This window comes from Symphodus melops (genome assembly GCF_947650265.1).
Source record: "Symphodus melops genome assembly, chromosome: 8".
Taxonomy (NCBI): Eukaryota; Metazoa; Chordata; class Actinopteri; order Labriformes; family Labridae; genus Symphodus; species Symphodus melops.
Window position 1 is genome coordinate 11,269,747 of NC_136698.1, and position 14,379 is coordinate 11,284,125.

At 42.0% G+C, this 14,379-nt stretch overlaps 1 protein-coding gene across 4 annotated transcripts in view; it reads right to left on the reverse strand.

The window, feature by feature from the left end:
- Positions 1-6,645: 6,645 nt before the first annotated feature.
- Positions 6,646-14,379, reverse strand: part of opa1 (OPA1 mitochondrial dynamin like GTPase) — a 32,503-nt gene continuing 24,769 nt past the window's right edge. For all 4 annotated transcript variants that reach the window (XM_079350097.1, XM_079350096.1, XM_079350099.1 and 1 more), the window contains 2 exons: positions 7,910-7,983; positions 6,646-7,766 (listed from right to left, as the gene is read on the reverse strand). In XM_079350097.1, coding sequence (XP_079206223.1) covers positions 7,919-7,983 — 65 coding nt within the window. In that variant the 3' untranslated portion in view covers positions 6,646-7,766; positions 7,910-7,918. The remainder of the gene's footprint in view (positions 7,767-7,909; positions 7,984-14,379) is intronic.

The following is a 14,379-nucleotide window of genomic DNA, read 5'->3' on the forward strand; positions in this document are numbered from 1 at the left end:
TGTGCGATGATCGCTTTTTCCATGGCAACTTTGCATAACTCGATTCTGCAGAGGAGAAGTTCCCATCCCTTTTGTTATGCACACATGCACACACACACACACACACACACCTACACACACGCGCACACACACGCACACAAAAACACAGTTTCTTCACCCACTGTTAATGCATTTAATTACTCCATTTAATTACTACATTTACCTGCCTTTCCAAGGGTAAGGTGCTACAATCTGTGTGAAACTGAGAAGGCTTTTAGACATAAGAATAAAAAAAACACTTCTGTTCATACATATTCCTTGCTATTTCAGCTCTTTAACTTTGTTCACTTGCGCTCACACTAACAATAGCTTAGCAACCAGCGTTAAGGGCAGGTGTTACAGGTGAAAACTTTCACATTAAGGCAACTGTGGGGCCTTTTTCATGTCTTCATGGAGTAAAAGGACATTGGATAGAGTCTGAAAAAGGGTAGACAAAGGACGTGCAGTTATGGGTCAGATTGGAAACTTTGACTGCCTTTGTGAGTATTGCACATGGGTTGTGTGATTTAATCACAGAGCTAAACAGGGGCCTTGTACTGTCTGGCAATCAAACCTATAACTTGATGTAAATGTTGATATTCCTAAAGATATACATTTCTAGTCATGTTGATACATCTTATGGTTCCTTTTGCTTTTGTAAGTCATGTAAAAACATCATTTGTAATTTAAGATTGTTTTTAGAACAAACTTTAAACTTTTCACAGTTGCTTTAAATTCATGTTTTGGCATGGCTGATAAATGTATCAGCCATTTATTATTAAATCTTACAGGACAGGTTTGTCATGTAAAAATTCTGTGACCTGTTGTGCTGATACTCCAGCAGTGGCGTGGGTGTTTTTCCTGCTGTGTGTTGTATGACCAACTTCATCTTGCAGGTTCAGGAAGGAAAATATAGATTCACCATCAGGATTTAATTAATAGGGGCCGCGTCCCTCCACAATGGCCTGATTCATTTATGACATCACTTTGAGAGGATGAGGTCATTTTATGGATTCTTTTTAGGGTGGATGTCAGACTTAAATGGTGAGAATGTGCTGCCGTCCTCTTCATGGCCACACACACAAACATACAGGACCACCGCAGGATTCACACGGTTAAAAAACTGAAGCACTGAGTACTGCCATAATTTATCGCTCACACAGGACACGAACAGGGCTTTCTGTATGTATGTGTGTTGGGGGTGTGACAAGAAGGGTCACTGACCTTTGTGACTTGGCTAAAATCCCCCTGGGCCTAATTCAGCATCGGAATAGACCCCACAGCGCAATGGGAAGATGCCTCCAACATAATGAACACAAAGGCCAATTGTGACGCTATTCTCTGCGGGGCAGAAAGCAGCGGGCCCCGGGGACAGTACAACGTTTTGTTGGCTGAAAGAGAAGGAAGCCTGTTGCTTCTTCAAGACTGATAAGATTCGTCAGTGGTGACTCAACAGCAGCAGTATGTCTCCCGGGGCACAAAGTGTTAGATTTATATCCACTGTATTTATCTGCACATGTTGAGTGAAGAGCTGATAAGTGTCTCTCAAATCAGTGTCTCTCATGTGTTGTACTATCTCCTCACATATTCTACTGGCTCTCTTAAATACTAAGGGTTACAGAGTAGAAATGCACTCCCTAAGTTTGTTGTTGTCAGTGTTCAAAAGCTGCATCATCAAGGGATCAAGTGATGTTCCCTTTAATGGTGAGATATGAAAGAGCGGCCCGGAGCATCATGATGTCTCAGCGATTGATACAAATAAAAATGGGATATTAACGGCAAAGATAATGTGTGCAAGAAAAATGTAGTTTGTTCCTCGAAAGCAGCAATCAAAGGGAAATACTGCACTCCAAAACGTCACCATAGTTGTTCAGCCTGACTGACAAAATTATATCAGGTTAAGGGTTAAGCAACATTTCGCAGAAGACTGAACATGTTGTTGCTAATTATGGTTTGTAATAACTTTGCTTGTTATGGTCTTTTTAATGTTCTCAAATTCAAAACTGTTTGATAATGCTTTGTTGGCTGGACGTCTTTGCCAGAGATGTTCTGTATTTCAATAAGAAAATGGCTCATACATTAAAGGTTTAACAAGAACAAGATATATGTTTCTAATTTAAATAGTTTTACATTTTATATAAACATTGTATCTGATGTTTAGGAATAAACCTTTCGCCTTCTGCAGGGCCGAGTTCAATTGATAACAATCTTGACATTGGACTTCTTAAACCACTAGAGTTTCGGTAAATGTCCAACAGAGGGATTGTATAAGGATGCTGAGGAAAAACAGGCAAACAGATCATTTCCGCCAGGATCCCATCAGGTGATTGTTCTTCACACTTAAATTGTTACCAGAGTTTTCTGCCTCTCCCACAACCTTAGCAGACAGTTCACTAAAAGAGGGGACAGAAAGAGGAGAACAAAGCCAGCAGCGCCAACAAGAAGGTGAACAAATGTTAACGCTGCCACTACTGCCAAAAAAATCCCCATCCCCACAATTTATTGCCCTTTTCTAAGCCTTATTCAACATTTCCATCATATACCGACCTGGCACACCCCCTGCCAAAAGACCCAGAATGCGTCTGTGTGATGAGGTGGGGGATTAAAAAAAACGAAGCAACAAGATCGGCCTTTTCATTTTGGTAAGAAAGAGTAGAAATGAAGCTTTGTGCACGTTCGCTGCAGTGGCATATTTGAAAGGTCTAGCCCGGCTGCTTTTGTGTCACCAACATAAAGGGGATTGAGGGAAAACACAAACTGAACCACTGTGCCGTTGTGGCTCTGACTATTAGTCAACGTGACGGTCTTTGCAGATGCTAATAGCGTATAGTGTGTCCCGGCCATCCTCCCGCCTCCCAGAACGTGGCTATCTGATTGCACAAAGGCCTTCGGCTGGAGGTTGACTTTTCCCCCTTTCTTTTCACGCCTTCTACAGAGTCATTAGGCTTTTTTCACTTCTTTTCCCTTGTTTTGAAGAAAACATGGGAATATAATAGCTGCACAGAAAACAGAAAGTTGACGTGAGGTGGTTATCTCCATGTGTTAAGCCTCAGGTGATGTTAGTGAGACTGAGGCCTGCCCCCCTCCCCCCTTTCATCCAGCCTTCCCCTCTGTACTTCAATCCTCTGAGCGATGTGGAGATGAAGTAACAAGCAGCCTCTTGTGAAAGAGGAGAGGATGCCCAGGAGTGGAGGACCTCTGGACTCTGACTTATTAATCAGGCAAGCCCTCAGCTGCCTGCCTGCCTAAGGCTGCAGTGTGTCTTCAGCCTGCTCAGGGTTGAGATAACAGCCTGCAGAGTTAAATACTCGGAGGGTTTGCTCAGACCTGGGCAGGGGTCTCATCACTTCAGCACACAGGTCATCGCATCCTGCAGCAACCAGCCGCAGGAGAACAGCAGACAGTAATGGAAACACGCGTTGGTCCAACACCATTCTCCAGGGATGAGAGTTAAAAAAGAAGAAAAAAGAAAGCATCAGAGCTGATTGTGATTAACTTGCCAACCTTCTATTTAACTAAAATCTCTTACTCACTATTAAATGGACTTCTGTGATATTTTAAATGGATATTCATAAAGCCCAGTGCAATGATTGTTTCAACATACTGTACAATGTTCATCCATTCTGAAAATATCTATTGATAAATTCATACTAAAAAATGCATGCACTAGTTCTGTCGTCACATGATCTTCTTCAGTAGATTGAGCCAAGTTGTCATGGAAGTTGTTCCTGAATTGCCCCCCAGGGACAAATAAAGTTTTTTGAGTTGAATTGAATTGAATGGAAATGTTGGTGTTTTTCTTAGCCTTTGAAGGATTTCAAGTCAGTGTTTAACAAGTGCTTCAGTAAAAACTAATGTTTAATCAAAGCTTATTTCAACCTATTTTTCAGGAATTTATCTTTGAATTTAAACTTTGCATCTGAAAAGGAAAAGTAGTCCCCAAGATGCTAAAATCATAAACTGTGATGACACTCTTTTTTTCTGGTGGACATGCACTGAAACGTAAGAGTGACGGCTCTGCTCCTGGCAGTCGGGGGGTTTTCAATGCCTTGCTTGAGGTTACCCCGGCAGTGCTCAGGTGGTCTGGCACCTCTCCAGCTACCAGAAAATGTTTGCTGCCCAAGTCCCTACGGACTGCTGCCCAGATTATCATAACTGGTGACAATACCAAATTCACTTGTAGTGTGCTACAGAGAGGAACCACTGGGACATTCCTTGGCATTTTTACTAACTCCATCTGATCCAAGATTTGAAGAACTCTGAACCCTGAATCCTTGAAACATCTTGACAGTATGACAATTTTTACAATTGTATACAAAACTGTTGATTAACAATAACAGTTGTAATTTGACTTTTTTGGGGGTATATGGGTTAAGTATAGCCTTAAAGTCCACAAAGATAACAAATTAGCTTTTTGCTAAAGGCTTTTGTTGGCCTGCTAGCTGATGAGTCCTCCTACATGAGAGACTTACCTGCCCTGGTTGCTGCCCTCTGTTGACACTGTTTGGCTAGTTTGTAGTTGTCCTTTGTCGTCCTCCCTGCATTGCTTCATGGTTGACCCTTTTTCTTGCCGCCACAAAGACATCAGCTAGCTTGGCAGCAATACTCTTTACACTGTTTTTGAGTCAGACAAATACCCCGTTAGTATTTTTCTTAAAGGGTTCAACCTTTCCCATCATAAAATAGCTGATTACGTGAACATTATAAGCCTTGATTATGAAATTATCCATCATTAATATGCAGTGAAATAATTTACAGTGAATTAAATCAAGTGCAGCAATTTGTATAATGCAGGCCTGGAGAAAATGTAAAAATGAAAAATAATATATGGACAAAAAGCCTTAATTCAAAAAGTGCCATACAAATGAAGGGACTGAGCTCTAAACAATACCAGTCTGGGCCTTTCAGCTCTGTTCACTGTTTGATAATTTGTTGAAAGTCACCAGCACTGTTCTACACAGACTCCAACCTCCAACTACCTATGAGACCACCAAGCCTCTGCTTATATAGGAGCTGGAACCAACCAGTCTGAAGTTTTGTTTCTGTACTTGCAGCGCGCTTAATGCTTAAGCTGTTTTGCCTTTTTGCAGCACGCTGGTGTCTTTTCATGTATTTGGGAGTTTGGTTTTGAATGCGCAGTGTCTCTGGATATGCTGCACGTTTTTTTTTTTTAAATGTTTGTTTCATTAGTTGCAGAATGTTTGACCCCTACCAGCCACTGTAAAAAAGGGTCCCTGAGACAATGTTTAGAGCTTAAAAGCTACCAGGGGAGTTAAGGTTTCACTGTAGCGGGACCACCACCGTAACTTCTCGCGTAGCATTTTATCTTTAAACAGTGTTTCAGGTACCGCAATTTCCTCTGAGGACAGTTTGTATATAGTTATTAACATACTGTATACCACAGAATCTGTACTTTTCTCTACCAAAAATTCAGATAGCACCGTTAAAGATCGTCTATTGAAAGCTTCATAAAAGTTAATGAATGGATTTGAGATTTTTTATTTAGTCAAATTTCATTTAATTTGAATTTGTTTGAAAATTTAAACTGGGTGTTACAAAAAGTAAGCCTATGGAAAGGCAGAAACCTCTGGTATTAATCTGGCAGGTCATGCACTGAACTGCAGTTGATTTATAACATTCAAAAAGTTTGAAAACTGACGCGACGTGATGAAAAAGGCGTTTTTGTATTCACGTCCATTTTATTTTATTTTTTATACTTTTTATCCCTTAAACACAAATGTAATAAATAAAGCACATCTGATGGGGTACACCATGCAATTACTTTCTACAACATAAAACATTTGTTGAACCAACTCACCAATTTTCCGTGACACAAGTGGCTCACCCTGAATACACGTGCTGTACATGATAACTCCATAACGCCTCTCTAACTGCCTGTACAGAAAGCACGGCGTATAATATATATTTATACCCATATACACACGAATGATTGACTGTGCAGGGTTAGCACAGAGCACATCCATCCTTCAGGCAGACATTACACTGTTTAGCAAGCTAGGAAGAGAAAGTGGAGGTTCACAATGGTAAACAGAGTCGGCATTGAACAAATGATCAAGATCTTAGGAGAAGGGATTCAAGCTGAGAGATTAAAGACAGGAATGAGGTGGAAGAATAAAACTGGTAGCCATATGGAAATATCCTGCCGTGGACAGTGACTTTCAAGAGGATCAGTGAGTACACATTTAGCACACAAATTAAAAACCTAACAGTATCTTTTATGTTTTCTTCTTTTCTTCATCTGGAGTACAGTTTCTGTTCATTTACCAAGGAAGAGAACAATTTCTTTGTTTTTGTTTTTGGAGGTCATCTCACCCCTGAAGCAACGAGAAGCATATGATTTTTAAAGACCATTCAATCAGAGAGGAAAAAGGTAATTGTGATGCGTACATGTTTGCAAAGCTAACTGTCCTGCAAAATAAAAAAATTAAAAAAGAGCAAAGCTGTTGTGGATTTAAACCCAGCGAGACAATACACCTAACCCTGTGTAACTGTAGCAATTGGTTAAGATGGACTAGTTACTAAACCATTCAAGTCTAGAGCCCAGGACAAAAGTACAGTGTTGTGTTAAAAAAAAAGAAAAAAAAAAAAAAAAAGAGGCATTCAAAGTATCTTGAAACTGGTTTATAGTATATTCCTTAACCATGTTTGACAAACATCTTAATCTGATGATATATTTCTAATGACGTGAACTTTTTTTTCCAATAAGGTGAATCATTACATTTTCAATCACTTTAAAATATGCTCTTTTCGTTTGAAGTGTGCCTTTTATCTGTCAGCTGAAACATAGGAAGCATAAAGATGAATGTTGTTAATGTACGAAGATGGAAGTGCAAACAGTACACACACACACACACACAAAGACAGGAACAAAAGGTGAGAGATGTGCATTTGGCAGACATCAACAAAGTATCATCCCAAAAAAAAAAATTTGTGTTGACAATATTGTTGGCAACAAAATCAGAGCTGCTTGTTGTTGTTGTGGCTTAACAACAGAAAGTGTTAAGATCAGAGATGAGGAGAGGGCAGCTGAATATCAAAACCAGGTGGTTACTCTTTTTCGTCTTATGGATTCGAGGTGAGCAGGGGTTTTAAGGGGTCCATATAGAGTAAATGAAGAGTGCAGCTGTCGTAAGTGCTTTTGATTTTAAGTGCAACAAAAATAAAACAAGTCAATGTTAAATGGAAAGAGATTTTTCGATACCAGATAGTCTTCATGAAATATTATAGGAGCACCAGGCAAAAAAAAAGAAAAGGGAAAAAAAGGGTATGAAACAAGGTTACTCAACAGAACAGTATCAATGGTGTTCCTTTGTACAGAGATCAGAGAGTATGCACTTCTAATCACATATACACAGATACCATCAGCTTCAAGAAGGACAGATAAACGTGTACTCCGTCTTTATTGGTTGAAAATGAGTGAGCTGCTGTCGGCTGACACTGAGCAAACTTCTCTTTTTCCGCCTGACATTTTAGGCTCCTCGACAGAAGTCCCCCTGATAACTAAGCATAAGAAGTCAAAAAGAAAGCTTGAAATCCAAACTTCCACGTTTTCCTTTGTTAAGGTCCATTTCTCTCATCAGCGACAAGGGGAGGGAGCAGGAATCCAAGCGGCAGCTATTAAAATCTGGTGAGTGATGGAGGAGCGGATGACGAAGGTCATTTACATATTTAGTTGTCTTTGTTCAGTGCATTTTTTGTTGTTGTGATCCATACATTGACTTCGATGACTGTAAAAAGAAAAAGAGAACAACTGATCAGACACGTTTACAATTTATAGTTTCAAATTGCCATGTCGATGTTAGCTCATTTGAGTTGTTTAAACGTTGAAAAACGTTGACTTCTTCTTCTCCGACGTTTCAGAGACAAATACCTGCTTCTCTTATTTCTCCTTGTGAAGAGCTTCTATGAAGGCTTCAAGTTTCTCTTGGATCTCCCGAACTTTCTCTGCAGAAAACAGAAAGAGTCGATCAGAGCGACCGTGACAAATAGTGAACAGTGAAAACAAACAAAAAGACTCCATGTCAATAAACTGGGGAGGAAACAAAAACCACCTGTAACTATCCCTAAGGTTTAATGTTCTACGTGCTTTAAGATGGAATTGAACAGTGATGATAAAAATCAAGTTATTTTAGACCAACAAAAAACAATCACCAACTATTGGAGTATTAGTAATCATCAGTCAAGGAATAAAAAAAATTGAAATAAGAAATGACAACATTCTCTGGTTTATGTTTTAAATAAATGATTTCTGTACTTTAATTTAATGTTAACCCAACACTATCTGAATTTGACTCCTTGTAAAAACAAAACCGATTGAAAATTGCTCCCTCATTTTTTTTCTGACATTGAATAACCAAAGTGATTTTTCTCAGTGATTACTGAGAAAAGAATCATTGAATAACTCAATGATGAAAGGGACCGTTAGTTGCAGCCTGCCTCTTAGATTGTGGACGGTTGGTCAGAAATAAAATTCTGAGTGCAAGAAATTGTTACGATAAAAACTATTTATAAATACTGTATGAAAGGATTAGTCCACAGTAAGGAAGGCTCTGCGACTTAAACATTTTAAAACCTTCAGGTCTGACTGTGTGAGAGTGTTTCTCTGCTTTTTCTCCGGTTCAAACCATGTCTAACACACGGACTGATAAGGATGGATAGCAGGTTATAACTCTGATCTTTACATGGAGAAAATATCCAGTCAATATTCCCATCCATACTGAACATTTGTGCAGTTGGAAATTCCCTCAGATTTTTCACCCAAACCCCCAGATGGTACCATCTGAAAGTGACAGCCAAACCTCAAGGCAGAGCTCGTTCACACATCCTGAAGAGGACTTGTGTACCCTTTTCTCAGTTCGCTAAGACCACATCAAAGCTCTCACCCTCCTCTTTTCATGGTGTGTAGCTCACGGGCACGTTGCTAATGGACAGGAGGAGATACCATAACAACAACATTTCACATGAAAGGGGGGGAATCTACTGGAAACACAGTCAGTCACTTCTTTTCATTATTAGACTCTCATTGTCCGGAGACGAGCGTAAGACGAGCAATCCTTCCAGCCAACATGTACTGTCACACGAGACGAGGGAGCCGTCTAAACCAGTCTTAATCGCTGATTAAACAGTGGCTGAAGGAAGTCTGTGGGCCAACACGGAGAAAAAGGAAGCTGTGGCTCTGCAGTGCCAGCTGCACCTCCAGGCCTGGCTGCTGCCCCAACTTCCCTGTCACCCTCGCTAATCTGTCTGGATCTCCCCCAAGCACAAACTCAAACACCGACTCGGAAGAACAAACTTGCACAGCGCGATCTTGATCAATCAGCCACACGAGATCGACAGGCGATCCTTTTGTTGATCGTCGTCCTGAGAGGAGGCTCGATGAAAGCACAGTTTGAAAAAGTGTCGTTTTGGTTTTTTCGAGATGATAAATTATTGTGGTCTAGACATCAGAGCTACAGTGTCTTAAAGTGTCCATTTCAGGTCAGCACAAAGATGACAACTGTGTGTGCGTGCTGCACAGTGAAACTGAATATGCTATTCGGGGGGGGGGCCTTTTGATGGGAGCACGGCTGCCGAGGTATCCTTTTCCTGATGGATGAAAAGCACACGGGTTGTGAGGGATGCAGGCACCCCCCTCCCCCCTCCCCCCACACACACACACGTCCTGAAACACTCCCAGAGCTGGAAAGTGTGGGATACCAGAAGAGGTGAAACAAGCACATACATACATGCGCACACACACTCTGAGACAGACATGTAGGCAGAACTGGAACTTAGAGAAATTCATTGACAGGCAGTAAACCCTTCCCTGTAAGACACACGCCCCCAGTCCGCTTTATGTATTGAAAACAGGCAAGAGCTGTACAGTCATGCCACCTCCAACTCTTTTCACCTTCCTACACACTCACCGCTGGCAGGTGGCAAAAAAAAAAAAGGAAAAGAAAAAAAAAATCCCCCAGCCTTTGATTCTCTGTTAACACACTCGGGCGAAATGGCAGGGCGTTAGGTGGAGATTACAACACCTAATGGAGGTATTAAGAGGGCCTGTGGAGAGGCATACTGACAAGTTGCAGCAGCAGGTGTGGGGTTGAATGAAACATAACCCTGTGGTACGCCATTACAGCACATAGCCCACCACAGGACTGGGACTCAAAAGGCAACTGACAGAGTTGAGCCGTGTGGGCTGAGCACTCTGACCACAGGACAACATAACTCAATCCAGGCCAATCAGAGGAGGATTAGCAACATCTGTCTGACCTGAAGAGAGAAAAAAAAAAGAGATGGAAAAGTGGAGTTTTTGGTTGGTGTGAAGAAAGGAGGGTACGACCTGTCAGATCATCAAAACATGGGAAATCCCCCGGCTCGGGCTTCAAAGCTTCAAACTTGGTTTAGATGTGGTTGACGATAAGTTTCTTCATGAAGCCTCTGTGTTTCTAAAGCCGAGTGGTTCACACGCGTCAAACATTAAAAAAATAAAATAAAAAAAGGGTCCTACTAACTGCCTGACCGTCGAACAACAAGCTCCGTTAAATCACAGCAGCGACCCAGCAGTGAGTCAGTTTGCGGTGAGAAAAGACACATTTGACAGAGAAAGCTAACGAGAAGCTGAAAATCGGTTTCCATCAACGCCAGCGGCTGCGGAAACTAAAAAAAAACCTTCGTTTGTCAAGACTTTCACAGAGCACATAATCACAAGGCTAATCTTTCCACCAAAGACTACGCACGCTGTTTTACATATGATCTAATTCATCCTTGGGTCAGGGTGACTATAGCACTTCATGAGAAACCATCCCTCGCACATTCAAATGAGGCTGAAGCACGAAAGCCTGAGGTCAACATGAGCATTTTTTGCTCTGTGGTAGATTCCATAATGTGAACGTGCTGCATTCACCGTTTATATTATATGATATAATATAACTATATAAACTTTTGAAGAAGTATAAAATCATTTTCATGAAAATAGAAAGCGCAGACAACCTACTGGTGCCCAATTTTTCTGCACCACTTTTGATAAGAGTGGCATGGATTTCAACAGCAAAGCTCACTGAGCAGCATTCTCTGACGGCGGGACAGTTAATGACTTTTAAAATGAGCCCTCAGCAGCTCCAGGAGCCCAGGAGGCCACTGGGGGAATGTGAATGGTGTCTTTGAGAAAAGCCAATATTCGAAGGATAAAAACTGTGAGAAACAGATATTTATTCCCCCGGCGCCATCTGTTTGCCACCATAAGACATCAGAGAGGGGGAAAAAGGCCACAACAAGGCTTTCTTTTTACGTCCTGTGGAAATGAAACAAAACACAAAGTCACCATTGCCTGGTGCTCACTGAGCAGCAGTGGGAGTAGTGATATAAAACTCCATTTAGGCCCCTGTTTACCTAAGAGATGAGCCCCAAAACACAGTCATTCAACCGCTCACCCCTTTCTGTGGTCATGAATATTCCCATAATCCCCTGGCCTCTATCCCAGAGGCCCCTGCTTTAAGATGCTTGGTGTTGTGTTGGTCGGCAAAGTTGGATGGCGGGAGAGAAAGAGAGAGAGAGGAGGGGGACCCAATCTCCTCTTTCAATGCCTTCTCTCGGCTGATCTCCACATGAAATGATATCTCATTCACTCGCACTCTGTGGAGACTCCTAAAGCTTGGGACGGCCGGAGCGCTGGCAGAAGGACGGCGGAGCCACAAAGCTGCTAATTGACCTGTAATTAGACTGCCAAACTGCTGGACAAGTAGCCAACACAGAGGAGAGAGAGAGAGAAGAGGAGAGAGAAAGAAGAGGAGGGGAAAGAGGCCTGCGTCTAGTGTAAAGATAGAAAATAATCCTACCTCGGTGGGAGATGGAAGGTCTCCTGCAAAGCTAAGCAACCAAGGATGTCATAAAATAAAGTTTGACTGAGGCTACACCAGCGTTACTCTGAAGAAATGTCCGACTGAAAAGCCAGCAGTAATTCACAGCACGGTCACTAGAGAGCTGAGAGGGCTTTGGTTCCTGTCCCTACCTGTCATCATCGGGAAGAAATGCTTTTTTCTTTTTTGTATCTCGTGACTTTGCTCTGCCGTTTCCTTCTTATGAAAGTCGATCTCTTAATGTAACAAACAGAGAAGTCTCTTCCCTCAGTATGCTGCTTGATTCGTCACTAAATCTGGATTGTCACGCTATAAAAAGCGAGCCGTGGGAGACATGGACACGGGGAGAACTGGGAAGTGGACGGGCCAAACGCTGCGTCAGTGACACAGCTATGAATCACCCCTCTTATCTAGAAAACAGATGACTCTGAGAGCGGCTCAACCTGGGGAAGGACACGCATAGGTCTGAGCAGGTCAGAGCAGGGGTCGCACAGGGGGCAGACTAAACATAAACAGGAGAAAATCAACGCAGGGCAAAATCCTCTGAAACACAGGGCGACGACTGCTGATAGGCTGCTTTTCTGCACGTTTTATGGACAAGCATTTCTTGGGTCTTTGAAGTACCACACCTAAAATGATTAACTGGAGATAGAGCAAAACAAATACAAATACTGATCTTAATGAATCAGCTCAAGAACTCACACCGACTGGACATAGAACTTCTAAGTATAGAATTAAATGGTCATGATCACTTTATTTATTTGTCTTAGATGGATGGGTTTGAGATGGTACGTCTACTTAGTACTGCCGAGGAATGTTGGCTCCAGGGAGACATCCCCGTTTAACGCCCTGACACCAAGAGATGTTCTGGATAAAGGGGAGAAACACCAAGGAGCACTTGTTCCCATTTATGACCCTGAAGCTGACTAGCAGGCACCGGTGGCAGAAAGACACCGACCTGTTCAGTTACATTGGAGTAAATCACAGAAAGTCATGGGTTGGAAGTTCTCCATGACTCGCCCTTTTTTTTTAGAACCCACTGTGTGCTAAGTCGCAATCATTCTCGAGTCGCCATATGGGCTGAAGGCTGTCAGGCTGCACACGTCGGGTTACAACTGACATCCTGTCATAATCCTCAGGCGGAAAACTCCCGTCTGCTGACTCAGCCACAGGTGAGGAGCAAACGAGTTCTGAAATCCGGAGAATGAACACGCCACGTGCATCCCTGTGGATATCTGGTAATAAAAGTTAAAGATCGCTCTATAGTTGGCTGACCCCAAAACAAGCCAATCACACGGGATGATTGAGAGGAAAAGACGGCCAGGTACAAACATGTTTCCAGCTGCTCTGGACTCTACTCAGAGACCGTTCAATGTTGTCTCGATGACGCGATGAGAAAAAGAAAAGCAGCTCTGCATCAACGTCTTCGTGTATATTATTTTAAATGTTTCAACAAAACATCTGTTCCGAAACAAGACAGGAGAAAAAAAAATAGTGATGAGAAAATTTCAACCTAAAGTTTGCATTATTACAAGATTGGGGGGGGGGGGGGGGGGGGGGGATCATATGGCTTTCCTATTATCTCATCCTAACCAGCACCTGATGTCACATCTTTTTGTGTGCGTGTGTGAGTGACAGGCACATCAGTGGGAATGTGTCCCTGGTGGCCACACTGCGCTGAAAACATATGAACAGAAGCCTCGCTGGGGTTCGCCTCCCCATCACACACCTCCTTCTCTTTCCTATTTTCCCACACTTACTCTCTCCCCGAGGAGAGTGAGAGATGGCTTCACATTCTCCATCGTCGTTTGACTTCTTTATCGCCACGTCTATTATCACCTCGAGATTGACTGTCATCTAAAACACCACAGCGCTTTTCCTCATTTCCCGTGTCTGCTGGATGTTATTTCCTGAGTTAGTGTCTAGTAAGGCTGTTTTTAAGCAGACAGCTCACATGCAGATTGGTAATAAGCCAAATCAATGAGATTAAAAAATGCTATTAAAGCAGCACTGACAACGAGCACTAGAAACATTTTAAACAACTTTGTTGGATGTTTAAATGAAGAAATACATGGCGTACATCCAGGGGTGATTCTACAGTTTGTTGGGGCTCGAAGCAAAATTCAATGGGGGCCTCTCCAAATAGCATTCATCGCCATTATGTCAAAAAAAAATTTAAAAAAACAAAACAAAAATCTGACGCTAACATCAACTTCAAATGACAAATTAAAGCAAGAGATGGATTATGGTCAAAAGAGAAAAAAAACAGGTGTTTGGTGAATGGCGGCAGATGGCTGGTTGATGGAGTGAGGTAAAGGAGAAGAAGAAGAAGAAGAAAAGAAACCTTGAGGAATGGAGACTATTGTTGTTTTACAGGAGCTTTAAAGTAGTCAAAGAGTTTAATGAAGACTATATCACACAGAGGACATGACGAAACAGAGCAGCTGTGATAATTAGAGTGATCAACAGAGATAGTACATGTCATATCAGTCATGCTTCT